The sequence below is a fragment of the Cynocephalus volans genome, chromosome 17 (genome assembly GCF_027409185.1).
Source record: "Cynocephalus volans isolate mCynVol1 chromosome 17, mCynVol1.pri, whole genome shotgun sequence".
NCBI lineage: Eukaryota > Metazoa > Chordata > Mammalia > Dermoptera > Cynocephalidae > Cynocephalus > Cynocephalus volans.
This window is the reverse complement of record NC_084476.1, coordinates 21,965,612-21,985,821: the sequence shown is the minus strand read 5'-3', so window position 1 is coordinate 21,985,821 and position 20,210 is coordinate 21,965,612. Positions and strand designations below refer to the sequence as shown.

The 20,210-nt window shown below is 42.3% G+C and overlaps 1 protein-coding gene across 2 annotated transcripts in view; it reads right to left on the bottom strand.

Moving 5' to 3' along the window:
- Positions 1-20,210, bottom strand: part of TNC (tenascin C) — a 90,058-nt gene that overhangs the window by 38,090 nt on the left and 31,758 nt on the right. For both annotated transcript variants that reach the window (XM_063082326.1, XM_063082327.1), the window contains exons 4-13: positions 19,130-19,393; positions 17,899-18,014; positions 16,968-17,124; positions 13,626-13,895; positions 12,646-12,831; positions 12,307-12,396; positions 9,777-10,040; positions 4,217-4,489; positions 3,151-3,423; positions 2,279-2,551 (exon numbers count right to left, since the gene is read on the bottom strand). In XM_063082326.1, coding sequence (XP_062938396.1) covers positions 2,279-2,551; positions 3,151-3,423; positions 4,217-4,489; positions 9,777-10,040; positions 12,307-12,396; positions 12,646-12,831; positions 13,626-13,895; positions 16,968-17,124; positions 17,899-18,014; positions 19,130-19,393 — 2,166 coding nt within the window. The remainder of the gene's footprint in view (positions 1-2,278; positions 2,552-3,150; positions 3,424-4,216; positions 4,490-9,776; positions 10,041-12,306; positions 12,397-12,645; positions 12,832-13,625; positions 13,896-16,967; positions 17,125-17,898; positions 18,015-19,129; positions 19,394-20,210) is intronic.

Here is a 20,210-nt window from a genome sequence, read left to right as displayed (position 1 = left end):
GCAAAGTCATTTGAACCAGTGCACACCCCCCCAGGAAGTCTCTGAGATGCACGGCCAGCTGCTGAAGGGTGCAGGGAAAAGGTGGGATTGTGGGTCAGGGTAAAGGAAATGGGAATGGTTAAAAGAGCAGACTTTGGAGGCAGATGGCACTTGGTTGGAATCCCAGCACTGATATTTGCTAGCTGTGTAACCTTGGGCATGTCATCTACCTTCTGAGCCTCACTCTCTTGACCTTTAAATGGAGCTGACTACCATTTCACTGCATTGTGTAATGATTAAATGATAATAATTATCAACCTCTTAGTATCACACCTTGTACATAGTGAGTGCCTGATAAGTGGCAGCCTAAAAAATACATCATGTTTACGTGTTTCCCCTGGGAACTTCCCAGTCCTGTGGGAGAGAATTACCTGCTTATCTCCACGCCTGAAATTAGAGAGATCATCTCATTGCTTGCCTCATGCAATCTGCCTGGTTTTATAAAGAGTACGCTGTCTCAGGTTTGGACAAGTATGATGTTTTATCTCTGGACTTCTCAGCTTTCAGGGATCAGAGGTGATGTACTGGCTTCTCGGCTTGGTTCTTCTCCCACTGTCTGCTAATACTTTGCAACTCTGTGAGGAATGCTGTGTTACAAAGCAAGGCTGTTTGTGTGAAATGAGCGTGCTACTTTTAGTTAAAAGTGATTATGTTTTTCTCAGTAAATGGTGCAGAGCAAGGCCCACTATTAATTTTTCTACAATGTAGAAAGGAAATTTTATGTAGTTATTGCTGATTTAGAAAGGTTAGATTCAGGTTATGGAAAAACTAGCTGCTTTGTGGATTGTTTCTCAGGATTAAATGCAGTCTTTCAGCCTCTATATTTAAGGCTGCAGTGGCCATAGATTAGAAGTTAGGGAGGAAAATATCCACAGGGGTCTCAGCCAAACAAGGATGGGAGACAGATACTCGTTCTGAGGTATCCCAGGATTCAGCGCACGGTGAGAGTCTGAGCAACCTCCCCCTTTCAGAGGGGCTGTTTTTAAACTGTGTTCCATGTAGATCTGGTGCTTTTCTGGAAGAACTGCTTTGGGGACACAAACGTAGGTGTCCCCCTCTTCCTTCTCAGCTCACCAAGAACAGCTATTCATTTATCTGTCATAGAGTGTGGTTCCTTGGAAGATTTCACTTGTAAAAGGAGTTTTGCAAAACAAAAAGGAGTATTAGCAAAACAAAAGTTTGCAGAATATAGATATAGATCATCAGCATCCTGCACCAAGGTCACACATGTCTCAAAGGCCCTTTTTGCTCTTGTGTGGCCTGAAGATATTTCAGGGAACACAGCACAATGATAACCTGGCCAGCTTAGGTATATTATAACATCATCTTTCTTATTTTTGGAATGTGTGTAGTTTCTAGTAATGACCAAGTTTATTTGGTATATATGAGCAAGAAAAACAATTTATTTGAAGTAGATGGTGTGGGTGGCATTTTCAAAATACAGGGTATGCAGAGTGGGGCATGGGCTTAGGGCCCAGAATAAAAACTTTATTACCAAAAATTTGGCCCATTTGCCCATTAGCCCCTTTTGATGCTATTTCTAGAAACCTCATAAACAGCACACAGTTTTCTATAAGAGTTGCAGCAGCATATTTTCAGGGAAAAAACTGAGATGAATTGTTTTTCTCCCTAAGTTGAATAAAAAAACACTGCAATAAAATGTGGCCGTCCTTGGAATTGTCCTTGCTTTGAGTATGTGTTAAAAAGAGAGACTTGCATAATTTCAGTAGAAGATGACTAGATCATTTCCAAAGGTTATTCTGGAGATATCTGACTACGAATTGGGTGTCAGTGACTCTGAGACTATTAGTGATAAGGTTCCTCTAGATAGTTCTGATTTTATTCTTATGCCACAGCTCTACTATTTGTGCTTTTTAAAAAAATATTATGAGTATTATACAATAAATTTAGCTATTTGCTAGTCAATACTTAGTACAGGATAGGCACTTTTCTGAGCACTTCCGTTTATCAGCACATGGATTGCTCCTGTCAGTGTTCTAAAGTAGGGGTATTACCTCTGATAACAGAAGATGAGAAAAGAAGGCTCAGAGGTGTAAAGTGATATACCCAAGAATATTCAGCCAGTAAATTGGAATTCCAACCCAGACCTTCCTGAGTGAGAGATTCATGCTTCCTGTCAACAACATAGGAGTAGGCCTCTGCCACATGGGGAATTTTCTCTATTCCGGTGACAGGCTGCCTCATATCACGTCTCTGGTCTGGGAGGAGTGTCATATACCTGTGATGACCTCTGCAACGAGGGGTCGAGTGCTGTGGCCCCTGACCTCGCCATGCAGGGTGATTGTATAAGGAATGCCGGCCCTGAGGCCTGGGATTTCCACGGAGCGCAGGCTGCCAGGAACTGTGAGATTGTGAGCCTCTTCCGCCTGGTTAGCCTCCTGGACCTGAATGATAAACTGCTCATAGGTCCCATCTGGTGTGGTCCAGTCCAGTTTGAGGGCATCCCAGGTAACCTCAGTTACTGTGAGGTTTCCCAGATCTGGAACCTCTTCTGCATAAGGACACAGAGTTGCTGAGTTACTAAAAAAGGCAATTACACTCTGGGATTCAGGTGAGATGGCATTTTGGCTAGGGTTGGGATGAATTGTCTGGTTAGTGTTGATGACAGATGATTTACAGCAGGTATTGAGCACACTAATTGTTGGCGCTAAAGCCAGGGATTTTTTATTCAGCCTTTGGGAATGAAAGGTAGTTTTTGGAATTATTCACACTTCCATTCTTGACATACATAATAAGGCTTTGGGGAGTCCTTTAGTGTTCTTACAATGAGCTCAGAGCTTTTTATTTTTATTTTTTTCCCCCACTTACAAGTTGTGTGTTCCAACTTCTTAGATACTATGACTGAAACTTGCTTTGGAAGAAAATCACCTCTCACTTTTGTAAAGGAAGAGTAGGTGGAATTTTCCATGAAACTGGCTATGACTAGGACTTGGTCAAATAAGGGATATGACATTTGGGAAGAAGCAGGGATGATTCATGGGTATTTCCCCAGGATAGTAGGGGCTGAACCCACTTTAGAATAGGGAAGAGCTTTGATTCCTCCTGAGCAGAGACCATAGAGATGTGGAGAATTAGTTGAGTCTAGAATACCTGTCAAGACTTCAACAGAGAGAGGGGTTGTGCTGAAGTCCCGAGTCACCCCACGGATGGTGACGTTATAACGAGTGGCTGCTTTGAGCCCAGGCAGGTCCACGGACCTCAGTCCTCCTGGGACCGTGAGGTTCTGGGCTGCCTCTACCGTATCAGCCTCCTGCACCTGAATGAAAAAGTGTTCATAGGCCCCTTCCGGAGCAGTCCAGTTGAGCTTGAGGGCATCCCAGCCCACCTCGGCCACCGTGACCTCTCCTAAACTGGGAGTTTCCCCTGGAGAAGGACAAAGAACCAGTTTAATGATCAAATCACACATCAAGATCCAGGGAAACTTTAACACAAGAATAGGCTTTGCATTACTTTAAAAATATGACTTTCTTTAGATAAACACACACCATGCAACTTTCTAAATTTTAAAAATAGAACAAACAGGGAGAATGTGGGAAAATATTTGTTTTCTTATTATAGAATTGCCCTAACTTTCAGTAGATGTGGGGATTGATTTTTCAATTTTTTTCCCCTTTTAAATATAGTGCCTTTGGGCCAACTCCGTGGCTCACGTGGGAGAGTGCAGCGCTGGGAGCGCAGTGGTGCTGGGAGTGCCGAGGCCGCGGGTTCGGATCCTATATAGGGATGGCCGGTGCGCTCACTGGCTGAGCGTGGTACGGGTGACACCACGCCAAGGGTTGTGATCCCCTTAGTGGTCACAAAAAAAAAAAATTTAAAAAAATTAAAAAAAAATAAATATAGTGCCTTAGCATTCCTTAGCAGGAGGGCACCTGTTTTTGGCACTAAAGGCCTCCTCTACTGGGGCTATGTGTATAGTTCCCCAGGCTGGGTTCTGTACAACTCCAAAGGGTATCATTCATGTGGAGTGAGGTATTAAAGGTGGCCTTGGAGTTGGGTAACCTGATGGCCTGGCTGTTCATTATCAGACCCCATAGCACTGTAACTTGTGGCAGAACAAATCCATTCCAAAGCTGGTTGTATTTGATTATCCTTAGACAGTTTCCTGTTGGGAAAAACAGAAGCTATAGGTAGAAAGGAAAGAGGAGGTGAGAGGTACCTGTGGAGGCCTCAGCAGTGAGCACTGGTGTCCTATAGCCCTGGATCACCCCATAGATGGAGACTGTATAAGGGGTGGCAGCCTTGAGACCTGGGATGTCCATGGCCCGGAGGCTGCCGGACACTGTGAGGTTCTGAGCTGCCTCCACCTTGTTGGCTTCCTGCACCTGAATGACAAAGTGCTCGTAGGCCTGGTCAGCTGCGGTCCAGTGGATTTTGAGGCCTTCCCAGCCAACCTCAGTCACGGTGAGGTTTTCCAGTTCAGGGGCTTGTTCTGAATAATGACAGAGATGGCATAAGTAAAAGGATTACTCAAAACGGGTTCTTTCTGAGAACCCAGAAGTGGCCAATCCACCGCCACTGCTGAAAGGTGTTCAGATCCTGAGTGCCATGTCCCACTCACTGCATGCCCTAGTGGTCCTGTCCCCATGAGAACACCATCAGAAAAACAATATCATGCTTCTTTTGCCTTCGTGCATATTTGGGTTTGTCTTTTGGAAATGGTATTTCCCTATTGACCAGTGTCCTGTAGATTTAGAAAACTCTATCCATCTATGTTAGTGATGCTCTGGGCTTCAGTTTCCATTCTGGAAAATGTCCCTCATGTAAGCAGATGGCCCTCTGCTGTTCTTGGGGTGTGGTCTGAATTATTCAGCCTTCCGTATTTTGAGGCAGTTGAGACAGGTGGCTCCTCTTAGACGTCCTTTCTGTGCTGCCTCAATCTCCGCAGGAAGTTCCGTTTTGCATTTTATATTAGGATTTTTTCGGTTCCTGGGGTTTAAATAGTTTACACGGACCACTTAAGATCAGAGATAAATTAACACAGTACTAGTAAGGCTGAACTGGGAAAGGCAATGAACCTTTCTCAGTTCAAGAGACTGAGACCCTCCGAGAAAACAGAGCTTATTAAGCTCAATTAAAATTGAATGCTCCATAATCATTCATCTACTGAACACACAAAATTCAGTGAAAACTCACTTGTCTGAATCTGCCTTGGGGGGTTAAATGCCCAAGGCTGAGCTTAAGTGGACTTTGCATGACCTAGTAAGAAAGGATTTTTCTGAAAATGGATCCCATAAACAAGAGAGTAGAAACTTCCTTTCGCTTATTTAAAAGAACAAATCATTTTTCCTATTTATGCCTCACATTGTTGCTAAATTCAAGCGAGCCCCGTGTGTCCATTAAAGCAGGCTTCTAACTTGAAAATCTTCGCTTGCAATTTGATTAAGAATATCCTTTCAGAGTGGGGAGACATGTCTTTTCTAGAATCTATTTAATTCACACTTTTCCATGTTCTGGGGAACACTCTTCCTAATTATTTCACATTGGCAAAGCTTGCACTCCTTCAAATTTTGTTTGATCTAGAACAGAAGTCCACAAACTATGATCTCAGGGCCACTTACTGCCTATTTTGGTAGTTAGCAAGCTAACAACAATGTTTGTGTTTTTTAAATGGTGGCAAAAAATCCAAAGAAGAATGATATTTCACAATGCATGAAAATCATATGAAATTCAAATTTCGGTGTCATCAGTAAAGTTTTATTGGAACATAGCCACACTCATTCACTTACTGTTATGTCTGCTTTTGCGCTACAATGGTACAGTTGAGGAGTGGTGACAGAGACTGTCTGGCCTGCAAAATCTGAAATACTTACCATCCGGCCTTTTTAGAATATGTTTGCAATACCTGATCTTGAACGACAGTCTATATACTCCTCATATAACCCAAATTCATGTTCTGGAGCTCACACCCAAGGCTCCACAGCAGTTCTTAACCACCTAAACATGGTCTCTATGAGAAAGAGAGACCCCAAACTCAAAGTGATGGATCTAGATTTGGGGAAAGAAAGGAGGGTCAGCTGCCTTTAAACTCACTGGCCCTTGTCTGGCCAGGAACAGTCTCCCCAGATATAGCAATTCTATTCTTGACCTTGGGATTTAAGCATGACTAAACTCAGGAGCAGGTCTGTCTGAAATGCTATGGCAGTCCTCATGCATAAAGACATGTAGGACAAAAACAAATCGAAGCAAAAAATGAAATCGATCCTTATGGCTCTTAAATTCCCCTTCTTATCCTTTTTTTGTTCCTCCTCCTGTTCAAAACCACTTGTCAGGAACTTATCTGACACTGATGATTTACCGCTCTGTGCAAAATGAGTCACTGTCCTTCTCTTCCAGGTATCTGTATTTTAAGCCTTATCTCTAATTGTGACATAAAACATATATATATATATATATATATATATATATATATATATATATATATATATATATATATCTTTTTTCCATGAAAGAAATTTCAGATGCCAGCTTGCAAGAGATGTGGGGAGAGTTACTAACTGTGGGAGGGAGGGGGTGATTACAGATTGTTTGTTAAGCTGTTACGGTAAAGATGGTTAGAGAGAGAAGCTGAACATTGGAACATGTCTCTTACTGATGAGAATCATCTTATCTCTTTGAATCAGCTTTTTAAATATATTACCAATACTTTTACACAATGCCTCTCACATCCTGCTTCATCATACAGTTGATGGAATAATTTTCACTTCATGTTATGCTGCTCAATAAAGAGTAATAATCATGGTGATGATATGTCCGCCAAAATTTTTGGCTATTCCTCCACTTTTTTTTTTTTGGTAGGCAAATCAAGAAAGAGCATCAGTTTATTACTTAGGCAGTGCTGTGGCCGAGACTGTAGTAGGTATTGTTGGTGACTCATCCAGATCCCTTCACTAAACAAACGCTAATTATGTAAGTAAAGGTGCAACTTCCACAAATAAAATCAGCAGATAAATGAAAGAGAGTGGGATAAGAATTATGAAAGGAGGGGAAATAATAGGAATAAAAATACAGCAGACAATAGTTGAAATAGGGAGCAAGAGGCTTCCCATAAATGCTAACTCTACATTTCCACAGCAAATGACACACTGTGGGCTTACTGCTCCAGAAGCCAAGTGTTTCCACTGTATAGTCCACATGGAATTTCTTGGCATTTCTCTATGAAAAGCCTGTTGTCTTTTTCTTAGAGCTGTGCACCGGAATCTACCCTCTGAACAATGTTAGTGGGCCTGGGAAATCAGAATGTTGAAATCTCATTTCTGTACTCATGGTGGGTTGAGCAGCTGGCCAGGAGGAATTTCTGGCGATGCCAACTTGAAATCTTTAGATTTCCACCACCTTGTAGATGGCGATTACCAAGTGCCGGCTTGCTGTGGAACCCACTCAGAGTGTTCATTTATGGGAGAAAGTGATTCTCCCACAGCAGGAAGATGGCCAAATCCAAGCCTGATGACCACCCCTAAGGGCAGATTCAGTGGCTTAAATCTCATCTTGCAGAGATAAGATAATTGAAACAAAAAGCCTTGGCTGCCTTTACACATGTTAGTGACTCTGTGCAACTAACAAGAATGAAATCCAAGCCCCTTAGCATGATATTCATGGCCCTTTGCAGATTGTCCATGATGACATCTCCAGCCTCCTACCCTGCTGTTCTCCTGTTCTGTCACACAGCAGGACTCTGCAGCTTGCCTGTCACTAACAGGAAGTTTCTGAGCTTTTCAGCTTCTGTTTCCCCTGCTGAAGGTGTCAGTACTCCATCTCCACCTGCCCAAATCCTTTTCCTTTTTCAAGACTCAGACAAGCATCACCTCTTTCAAAAAATCTTCTCTGATACTCTTTATTCCCTTTGCTCAGATCTGTAGTTAGATACCTGCCTCCGTGCTCCTGTAGCTTCCACATGTCCCTCCAGAACAGGCAAATTACATTCTTATAATTTTGGTTTTGTTCTCTTTCTCTGTCCCTTGACACCTTATAACAAGCTCATGTTTGAAAGCTGAAATATTCAGATCTCTACTATAGATTTTTTTCTTCTTGATTTGATTCTGCCCCCTCCCCCATCTTTGACTAAACTACCCCGTCAGAACATCTGTGACAATCATCTCGTAGCTGGATGGGAAACTGTCCATGGAGAGTTGACCACCTGGACTCAGTTCAGACTCTCTGGCAGGGACTTCTCTTTGTTTACCAAATTTCTCTCTTATCCTTACAGAAACAAAACAGCCCCCCACCCCAAACCCACATGATTTGATGTGGACAGCAGCATGTTCAGCCAGAAGATTACCTTTCCCAGCCTACTTCAAGCTAAGAGTGACCAATGAAATGTGAACAGTTGTTGGTGCAGCTTCCAAAAACACTCATCTAGGGGTATTCCTTTTTTGAAGTTTTGATTCTTCCCCCCTCATGCTGCCTTGAACACAAATGTGATAACTGTATTGCAGCAGCTGTGTTGTGACATTGAGATGATCCTGATGATGGAAGCCAAGGACTAAGAATGGTAGAATAGAGAGACAGGAGCCTGGGTCCCTGACAATTTGGAACTACTATGGCATCTCTGAATCACCCAGTTCCAGGTTTATTTAAGAAAGAGGAAGCCAACTTCTATCTTACTTCAGTGACTATTATTTGAAAGTTCTGTTATATGCATGTGAAGCTTTTTGACAAAGCTTCTCCAAGGCATTTCCTAATATGTCCATTGTTATAACCTCTTTTCTGCTCACCAAATTCTATCTGGGGTAATATCTCTGCAGTAACACTGTTGCTAGCTGCTCCTGATTCCCCTGATCTCTCCTTTTCCTTGATGAGTTTTGTCTAACATGCTGAATGTCTAGTCTTCTCAAAGGACTGGGAACAGGAGCACATGAATCAATATAACAATGCTGGCCATGTGACCCACTTCTCCTCAAGCACCAGTGCAGTACAATGTATGTAGTAGGTGATTGATTGATGCATGCTTACTAATTAAATCAAAAGTAAAGATTGTTACTTGCCAAACCCTGAAGAAGCAACATTTTTCACTTATACATCTTGAATATTTGGTGGCCAAAACTGAATGGGTATTTTTTTCATATAGGAAGAAAATGTGGCCACAGGTTCAGTGAGAAAGACAAATGGGCTAGAAGGGACAACGGAGGTCTGGATTAAGCTGTAGTCATGGAAAAACTGGTTTTACTTCTTAATGACTAAGAGAAAAGAGAAAATGAGAAGGGCCCAGTAGAAGCCTCAAAGGACCATGTGCCACTTCTTAGGGGTAGCCTTAGAGGAAAGCAAAAGACCTGGAATAGAAACGTTTTATGGAAAAAAACCAAAAAATTATTACCAACATTTAAAAGAAATCAAATGAAAAGTAAATTCATTGTTAGGCTAAAGAGGAAAAATAAACAAGAAACAATTTAAAAGATTCTACAAAACACTCATAATTAATAAAAAGAAAACAAAAAACCAAAACAAAGCAACACAAACCCTGATGCTTTAAGTTCTCGTAGGAAGAAATGTTTAACAGCCACTGTTGCCTAGTGAGGAAACTGCTGAATCAGTCAACGAGAGGAAAAGTTAACACTCAGGAAAGACAAATAAGCAGCTCTTTTGAAGTGGCATTTAGAGGCTGCATGGGCAGAGAAGGCATGTTTTTTCATCTGGCTTTCTTATGGGAGGACAACCTGGCTGAGGGGACCTGCAAACCTCAGAATCAACAGAGGCTTGGACGGCGCTCAGAGTGGACTCACCGGTGGATGACTTCGCACGTGCGGGCTTGCTCTTGTGCCTGCCCTTCTCGGCTGTTAGGAGCATGGTGTATTCCCGTCCTGGTTCCAGGCCTCTCAGGACATAGGAGGTGGTGTTTTTTGGAAGCTGCAACCCCACCGAATGGCCCGTGGGGAGGCTGTAGTTGAGGCGGTAACGGTCAAACTTGGCTGATGGTGTCCTCCAGAGCAGGGTCAAGCTGGTCTCTGTAGTTTCAGAAACCCGAAGGTCCTTGGGTGCGTCCAAGTCTGGGAGGAACACAGAGAGATGCGTACTCTTCAGGCTTTGAGGCAGGGCTGCTTCTAGGGCTGGAAGTCACCTGACACTGGGCAGGAATACGAGGTCTGCCATGGAGGGTGGCTGCAAAAGACTCACCTCTCTGAGTCTCAGTCTTCCTCTGTGTAAATCGAGCCTTGTTATATAGCACCTCATTGAATTTTTGGAAGATTAAAAATAATGTAGTGGCATATTCATACCATGAAATGCTACTTAATTATAAGCATTTAATAGAAATGGACTAATGATACGAGAAACAATTTAGATGGATCTTAAGAAAATTATACTGAAGGAAAAAAGCCAGTCTCAAAAGGTTATATACTGGATTGCTATGGAATGAATACTTGGGTCTCCCTAAAATTCATATGTTGAAACCTAATCCCCAATGTGATGGCATTTGGATATGGGGATTGTTGGGAAGCCCCATGAATGGTATTACTGCCCTTATAAAAAAAAGAGACCCAGAAAGATCCCTTCTGCCATGTGAGGACACAGCAAGCAGATAGCTATCTACAAACCAGAAAGCAGTTCCTCACGAGACACTGAGTCTGCTGGTGCCTTGATCTTGCACTTCCCAGCATCCAGAACTATGAGAAATAAATTTCTTCTGTGTCTAAGCGACTCAGTCTAAGGTATTTTTGTTATAGAAGCCCCAATAGACCAGTATATGTAAGATTTCACTTAGGTAGCATTCTTAAAATGGCAAAATTATAGAGATAAAGAACAGATTAGTGACTGCCAAGGGTTAAGCAGAGGGGGAAGGAGAGAGGTGGCTGTGGCTAGAAGGGGTGACATGCAAGATCCTTATGATGGGACTATTTTGTATCATGACTATCTGGTGGATTCACAAGTCTACCCAAGATGATAAAATTGCATAGAACTAAATATACACGCACACATACACGAATGTATGCAACACTGGTGAAATCTGAATAAAGTGGGTAGATTGTGTCAATGTCAATTTCCTGGTTGTGATACTGTTCTATATTTATGCAGTATGCCATTACCTGATAGGGGATGAATATTTGTCCCCTCCAAAGCTCATGTGGAAGATTGATCCCCAAGGTGGCAGTGTTGCAAGGTTGGACCTTTACAAGGAGATTGGATCATGAAGGCAGGGCCCTCATGAATGGATTATCCATTAATGGGTTATCTTGAGCATAGAATGGTGGCATTATAAGAAGACATAAAAATACTCTTGCCATTCTTGCCATGTGATAGCTACCCTGGATGCCATGGGGCTCTGTAAAGAGTTTCCATCAAGAAGAAAGCCCTCACCAGATGTGACCCCTGGACCTTGGACTCCCCAGCCTTCAAACTGTAAGAAATAAATTTCATTTTCTCACAAATTACCCAGTTTCAGGTGTTCTGTTATGAGCAACAGAAAACAGACAAATACATTACCCTTGGGGGAAACCAGGTGAAGGGCACAGGGGATCTCTCTGTATGATTTCTTACAATTGCATGTGAAATCTACAAGTGTCTCAAAATCAAAAGACAAAAGAAGAATATATGTGTAAGTGCCTGGCCCTGGATCCTGTATAATGTGGAAGCTTGATGAAGTGTGATGCATGTCCTCTTTACACACTCCTCCCTCCTCACAGCATCTGGGGGGAAGCGAGCAGAGGCTGGTGGAGAGGCAGAGGGAGGCATTTTCTTTTTTGCAGTGCAAATTTTTCATTTAAAAAAAAAGCTGAAGGAAAGAATCAGTGTCTCAAATAATGTAGCCCCTTACCATTCTCTCCCAGAAGCTATAGCTAAGGATAAAATGGCTAAAAGCAGGTCCTGGATTTAACTATGGTCCTGCAACTTATGATCCACTTAATGGGGGGTATAGAAGTTAGGTGCTGTCCAAGACAACATTCCACAGATGTGCTTTGGTTAGACAATAGTTTGCTAAAAAATGGTATTGGTTACTGACTTTGAAAAGTTTGTGGTCTGTTGGTTAGAGTATGGCATTATAACACCAAGGTCAAGGGTTTGGATTCTTGTACTGCCAGCTGCAAAAATAAAGTTTGTGGGTTTTTTTTTTTTTTTTTTTTTTTACAAGGCTGTTGGCATCATTTAGATGGGCCACGCTTCTATTACTTCCGGATTAAGACACCTGGGCTATATGATCCTACAGCCCCTCTCTCCTCTGGGCTTGTACTTTTTCTTTAATAGGTTTCAGCCTCACTGGCCCTGTCTTGTCTGCCCAGCACTAGCTCAGTGGTGGTGGGAACCCACGGTGCACCTCACCTGTGGCCGCATTGATGGTCGCTGGATCACTCTCCCTGTCCTCCTTCACAGCAGAAACTCCAATTCCATACTCAGTTCCTGGCCTCAGACCTAAGAGAGAATGTGCAGGTTAGAGTCAGTCTGAAACTGGAAAGACTTTCAGAGGATGACAAAATTGGCCTGAGCTGGTCACTGGAGGCCATGGTTTCTCAGTGTCTCAAATGCTTTATGAACTAACTTGCTGCAGTCCAAGTGAGAGCAATTGCTGGGAACTGGACTTATTTCTCTCTCTGGAGGGCTGCAAATGGGACATGCAGGAGCAAGTGCCCATCCTTTGAAGACTGGGGATGCAGAGCTCACCTGTGAGTGTGGTTTTGGTTGTGGTTTGTTGGCTCCTTGGGACATTGACCTCAGCATGGTCACCTCCAGAGATGGGTGCATACTTAATTCTGTAATTGTCAATGGCTGCCTTGCCATTCCTCCATTCCAGGGTGATGCTGTTGTCTGTCTGGGAGACACGGCGGAGATTCCTGGGAGCATCAAGGCCTATTTGGGAGAAGGGGAAACATTTGTGTTGAAAACAGCAGGCACCAGGAGAGTGGGAGTCATTGACAGGTCAAGGTGAGATATAAAAGGCACCTGACAATGGAGAGAAATGACAAAATCATCCACATACCCCTCTGTCTCCACAGCTGATAAACAAATCTAAACAAATACAGTACTACAGATTTGGCACCTTTCCCCATTATCAATATGTGTGACACTTTAGTCATTTGTGTTTTTCTCAGACTTTGTGCTTCAAGGACAATGTTGAAACTTATAAATAAGCTCATAAGTGTAAGATCTGGTTCTGTTGTGGTCATCACTGTATTCTAATAATGTGCACAGTGCTTACTGAACTCTGAAAAAATATTTATGTAAATATGAATGAATGAATGACTCTTTGGTACTTATAAAATAATGCCATAAATTTTGAGGTTAGGAGGCTTCTTTGTCAGTCATATTTTCCATATACTATATTTTACTATTAAAATATTTATTTGAATGTTATTTTAACCATAACTTTCATCTGAGAATATCAGACCAGCATTTTTTATGTATGCAAAAAATAAAAAAGTAAAAAATGCTTTGGAAGGTTATTTGGAGTATATGTTTTTCTTTGAAAAATAAGATAATCAATTGCTACAATACATATTTGAAAGTAAAATGTATAGGACTAGAAACCCTCCCTCCATTTCTCCTAATGTAAAATGAGTCTGGAAAACACCCCAACATGGAGTGGGATAAAAGTCTGCAAATCCTTCCTTTTCTGTAGCTGTTAACAGGAGAATGCTTGTTACCTGTAGTGAAGGTTTCTTTGGCTGGGTTGCTTGACATGTCGCCCCTACGGGAGATGAGGGACACCTCGTACTCGGTGTCTGGCTTCAGGTTCCCGATGGAGTACTGGTTCTCATCGTGTGTGAGATCGATGGTGGTGCGGTCACCCGGCACATCTTTGATGCCATAGGACAGCTCAATGCCATCGATCTCAGCCAGGGGCTTGGACCAGGTGATCAAAGCAGTAGTATCTGTGACATCTTTCACCTCGATCTGACTTGGGGCATCCAAGCCTGCAACCGGCAAAGGACAAAGCAGTGTCAGAGGTCAAGGTTAGTGCCAGGGGCTGGACAGAGAGTGGGCTTTGCAGATCTGTGGGTGTACAGGCAGATGCAGACCGACCACTGACTTTATTGTACCTTTCTGAGCCTCAGTTTCCTGTTTAATAAGCTATAAGTGGGGGTAATGATAGCTACGTTTAGGGTTTTTTGCTATTTTTTTCAAATATTAAAGAAGATATTGCTTGCAAAGCATCTAGCACAGCACCTAGCACACGGCAATCACATGGTAAATGATCCTTCTTTTGCTTATTATTATTATTACTGTCCTCGAAGGCAACAGGCTTTGGGGCTAGTTCATTTGAAAAAACTGACTTAGTCTCTGTTTTTTTAGTTAGGCAAAACTTCCTGAAAGGTTAATAACTGCTGGAATTACTGAGCAGAAAAGTGAGGCAGTAGACTGTCTTGACAGTGTATAGAAAGTTATTTCTGATGCAGAGAATTCAGGTAAGGAGGTCATGAATATCTCAAGCCTTGCCTATCTTTGTGTCCTCACCATAGCTTTTCCGGCTCTCCTGTTCCTCCTGCCCCTCACTCTTGTGTTCTCTGCTCTGACACCAGGCTGTTGGTTGCTTCCTGGTCTCTGCACATGACGTTCCTTTGTTTATTTTTTTTGAGGTTGCCCCTCCCTCCCTAAAGATCTGTATTCATCCTTAAAAACCTCACTTACATGTCGCCTCCTAAGAAGAAGGCTTCTTTAACCCTTCTGCCATCAGGTAAACACACATTCCCTCCCATGGCTGCTACTGCCCTTAAAGAGTATTCTAATATTGTGCTTTTCTCACTGTTCTATAACAGATTTCTTGAGAATTTAAAACAATGTAGATGGAGTCATTCCTTCATACAGGGAGTGGGTCTTTGGCCTTGCTTAATCCCTGGCATAGAGACAGGCACATAGGGATTCAGTAAATGTTTTTTTCTTTCTTCTTTTTTAATAGTTAAGTTTATGTTTTCAGCATTGGTTGAGTAAAGGATATCAAATAAAAGGAATTGCCCTTATGCAGGGAATGAGAAGAAGGAATATTCACAGCTGACCATTAGAAAGCCACAGAGTCTATTTTTTGAAGCCTAGGTGTTGCTACCTTAGTCTCAGCTTACAGATAATGAAACTGTAAAATGCACAATGGAATGCTACAAATCGACAGTAAGCTGTCTGTCCTGTGTTCACAGCTGCTAGCAAGCACCCAGACCACACCTACTACCTTTCTTAGCACCACTTTCATTGAAGAAGTTGGGATTCAGTCAAGGACACCAATATCCTTCTAAATTTGGGACACTTGAACAGCAGCAACTAACATCGACCTGTGGTTAATACAGCTAAGCACAGCGCTGTGCCATTTATGTCTTAAGTCTTATGACAGCCCCATAAGGAGAATACTGTAAACGCATTTTCCAGATGTTGGATCTGAGGCTTAAAGAAATGGACTTTTCCAAAGTGACAACGAATGGTAAAAAAGGAATTCAGACTCAGGATTGGCTGGATCCAAAGCCCATGCTCTTTCCCCTTTACATGACAATGCTTCTCAAAAATATTCACGTGTCGAAAATAGTTATACTTCTAAATAGATGCCAGAGAGAAGGAGCCAAACATGATTTGCACAAAATGAAAAAGTATCTGTCCCTCAATGTTGATATTTATGTGATAATGGAACTTTGAATGTTGGAATGTTTGTCCTGCAATAAGAAGAAAATAAAGCAAGACAATCCTCAAATTTAGATTAAAAAGAAAAGAGGAGGTGAAAGAAACATCTTTTGTATTTTTGGTGTGTCTTCTCTACAGCAAATAAGCATTTGCTTGATCTTTTCTATGCCTTTCTGGTGATCTAAAGATATTTTTCCTGTTGGTACCTGCCTTCTACCTACCACAGAGAAATGTTGTCAAAATGATGGAAAACACCTGCTTATGAAGGAGACAATCTCATGAATTGGCTCTGAGCTAGGCAAAATGTACAAATATTTTAATGCAAGATGTTCTTTCTTGTCATTAGTCAACAGATTTAACTTTTCCAAAACCCCCTGCCAAGAAGAGTCAATTCATTAAAAAGTTGGCACATATGTCATGATGGAAAAAAAAGAGGTTTTCCTAAATGGCAATACAAAGTTATTTTCTTTCTTTTTAAAAAAATTTGCTTCCTGGTAAAACAACTCTGAATTCCATTTTTTTTCCCTTTTTTTCCCCACCAAATGATCTAGTAGTGCTAAATTCTATTCTTCCCCAAGAAGTTCTGACATCATTAGTATTGAGCGAAATTTTATTTAGGTTCCTGTTGAAGAAATGGAATCAACATTCTGCATAAACCAGAGGCTAGTCAATGCTAGTGGTAAGGGGGTTACATTTATAAAACTAACCCTGGCTTGAAGTTGTGGTCCTGATGATATTAACTATGTAGTGTTAGTTAAAATGACTTAGCTTCTCTGAGCTTATTTTCTACTCTTGGAATAAAATAACACTAATATTTTCCCTATCTCTGTTATGGGACTGGGTGCTAATATTACATTAGATGATGTGGTAGCCTGTTTGCAATGACCTTAATTAATTATCTTCCTGCATTCATGCCCTTTTGTAATATGACTTTGAAGCTTCTCTCATCAAGAGAAGAATCTGTCTCTCCACCCCTTATACTGGACCGGCCTTGGGATTTCCTTTGACAGAAGTGACCAGTTTTAAGCCTGCTCAACAGTGATATGAATAGGCGCAGGCTAGCACATGGAGCATGAGAGACCATGTGGAGCAGAAAGGCACCGTGCTGGCTGAGGCCATCCTAGGCCAACCAGCCCCTGACCACACAGATGCATGAGTGAGCCTAGTCAAGAACAGAGTAATTGCTCAGCTGAGCTCAACCCCAATCACCAACCTGAAGATTTGTTGTTTTAAGCTACTGCCTTTGGGCTTTTATTTTTTTCAATGTCACAAAAGCTAATTGATACAGATGCTATATAAGACCTTGGGCACTTTATCAACCAGAAGGTGCTATGAGGTACAATCGACTCTATCATTGTATCAATGGTATTAAAGGTGATACTCACGGGTGGTGGTCACTCTCTTCAGGCCAGGTCCTCGGGTATTGTTTTTCACGATGTGCAGAGATATCTCATACTCTTGCCCGGGAGCTAGACCAGTTTGCCGATAAGAGGTCTCTGGCCTCCTCAGGCTTTTGGTGATCTCTCCCTCATCTTCTTTATTCTGAAAGACAAGGGTACCTTAGTAAGACTTACAGGAGGGGTCAGCTTCTTCAATTATGTGATTCATTCATTCTGCATTTATTTCTCTTTCATTCTTTCATCCATTCATTTGGCACTTCCTATGCATCAGATCAGTATATTAGGTGCTGAGGATCCAGAGATGATATGTCTCAAATTCATTTCTCCCTCTCCTAAACCTCTCTACTCACCCTTTGACATGCAAGTTGAATGACAATGTGAGGGCTGAAGGTATTCTAAAGCCACAAGCTCAACCCCTCCTTTAATAGACTAAGAGGCCAGCCTCAGAGAAGTAGGGTGTTTGCCACACAGTCACACAGCTAGTTGGTGGCAGAGCCTGGGATTAAATTCAGAAACCACGTTCTCTGCCTCACATGTGCTTTCTGGCCCGTAGAGAAGTGTTGTTCAAATATGAGATGTGCCTGGAGACATTTTGAGGTAGAGACCATTTCTTCTCTTTTTTTTTTTTTGCCTCTGAGTAGAGATTTGCAAGATGATGGGGGCAGCTGGAACCTAGAGATGATTAAACTTTTATTTGCATAGGCACTCAGCCCTAAGTGCTACACTTGTTGGCTCATTAAAATCAGGGGAGAAGCAACATCACTTAAAATATACATGTAAACAGACAGGGTGCTAATTAGAGTCTTGTCCTCTGTCAAAAGCCAAAAAAAACAAGTTGATATAAAACTCTGTAGAACTCTTTGATCATCTTTCAGATCCCTGAGGTCAAGTACACCTGCTCCTTTGTTCTCCTTACCATGTTCCGGAAGATAATCTCCCACGTTTCAAAAGCAATGTCTAGAGGATCCCACTCCACTTCCACAGATGTTTCCTTGATGGACTTGAATTTTAGGCCTTCAGGTGCAGGCAAGTCTGTAAGAAATAGCACGAATAGGATGTAAGGATCAGGGAAGACGTGTGGTGGGGAACACATCCGTGATTCCACTAAACCCCAAGGATGGATGCCTGCCAAAGTCAGTGGCTGATAGTCAGAGCTGAAGTCTATTGAAATGTTCTTCCAGATGCTGTCTACTGTAAGGCAGTATGAAAATTAATATTAGGGCCAACCATACAATTAAATATTGGCAATTTCATATGGTTGCACAGGCCTTGGAATCAGATACCCTTGGGCTAGAATCTAAGTCCTACCATTACTAACATTGTGACCTTAGGCAAGTTGCATAAAATGCCCTTAGCCTCAGTTTCTTTACCAGGATGAGGGAAATAAATATTCCCGCTTCTTCGGAATGCATTGTGGACTAAGTGATATGTTCCACGTGGACTGCTGGGTTTGGTTCCTAGCATGTAGTACAAGTTCAATAAATGGCAGCCAATGTTATTATTACTAAGCAAGAAAGGGTCAATTTCTAGCCACAACTTGCTTTTCAGGTATAGAGGTAATTATACTGATGCTAGACTCTTATATAGGAACTTGGATCCTAATGTTTCCACATTTAAAAAAATAATGGACAGTGAGCTCCATAGAAAGGTCATAGAGTGGTTAAGAGCATAAACCTGCCAGGACTGCTAAGGTTCAAATCCCATCTCCACCACTCACTAGCTGTGATTTGGGATGAGATGCTCAACCATTCAGTTGCAATTTCCTCACCCGTAAAAGGGGGTTAACAATAGCTTCTATCTCATAGGATTAAACGAATTAGTATGAGTTTTTAAAACAAAGTCCTGTGCACAGTAAACACTTGTTGAGTGTTACCTGTAATGATTCTCCATAGCAGATAGGATACAGTAGAGCAAGGAGGGAGATTTCATAGCAAATAAGGAGTTTCTTTAACAAAACATTCCATGGACTTAACTGGGTCCCCGGCTCTTAATTAACTTAACTGGGTCCCAAGCTCGTAATTAGTGTAACTGTAAAAGGACAACAACAGGGCAGTGGGGTGAAGGTGAGGGAGCATCTCATGGGGGAGGCTCGTGCCCTGGGGGGCCAGGGGCAGGTGCAGCTGCCCAGAGGAGCTCTGCTCACTCACACGTGGCCACCCGGGCGCTGACGGGAACGCTCCTCTTGTTCTCCAGGATGGCAAACACGCGGATAAAGTACTCCACGCCAGGCTCCAGCTCCCTGATGGTGGTGGACGTCTGATCCCCTGGCACGCGGAACTGCATTTCCAGGCCATCTGCATGGGTGGGCGTGTACACGATAAGGTACTCTGTGACCCGCATTTCATTGTCCCAGGCCAGGTTTACGGTCTCTTCCGTCACTTCCGTCACAATGAGGTCTTTGGGAGGGGACACTGGCAAGAATAAGAAAGGACATCTGGGGTCAGTAATGTACCCTATAAAATCCCTTAAGGTTTGTTTCGCTTGACCTTTCTTTTCCATTGTCAGCAACAGAAGTCTGAAGTTCTCTTCTTGATATCCAGCTTCCATTGTCTCTAAAACACAAAATTCATCAAGGACCCTCTGCTGTGATCCATCTTTAAAACCTCTGGTGTCTGTCCATTAGCCCGTCACTTTCAGGCTGGAGCTCTACATCAGTATCATGGCCTTCAGTGTTCTTCATGACCAGACCCTTCCTACTTCTCCACTCCCTGGCTTTGTTCAGAGTCAGGCTGTTGGCCTGGGAAAGTGCCATCTGAGTTTGACTCCCTGCTCTGGACTTTGAGTTATATAGACATCTTCGGTACTGGAAGGGTACGTTGGTCTCGTCCAACTCTTTCATTTTCTAGATGTGAGTGAGGCCATGGGACTTGTCCCAAGTTTGCTTACTTAATCCAGTTTGGAACTCATCTTCCCACCAGCATGGAAATCTTTCCAACCAGGCTTCCCTGCCTCAGCCACGTTAAACAAAGAGCTAGCTACCAATAGCTTTAATCAAGACAGAAATTCTCTGTTATAACAATTATAATATCGATGGGTTAAAAAAGCACAAAGAAAACTCTTGTTAAACATGAGCATTATCATTCTTTGTTGCACTTTTATTCAAACAGTGTTTGCTGAGCATTTACTATATGCCGTGCCCTGGGCGAACTGCTGGGAATAGTGCAGCAGTTTCCAGTCCCAGCCTCAGTCCTCAGGATAAAAATGGCAACCAAAAGATGATTTAAGAGA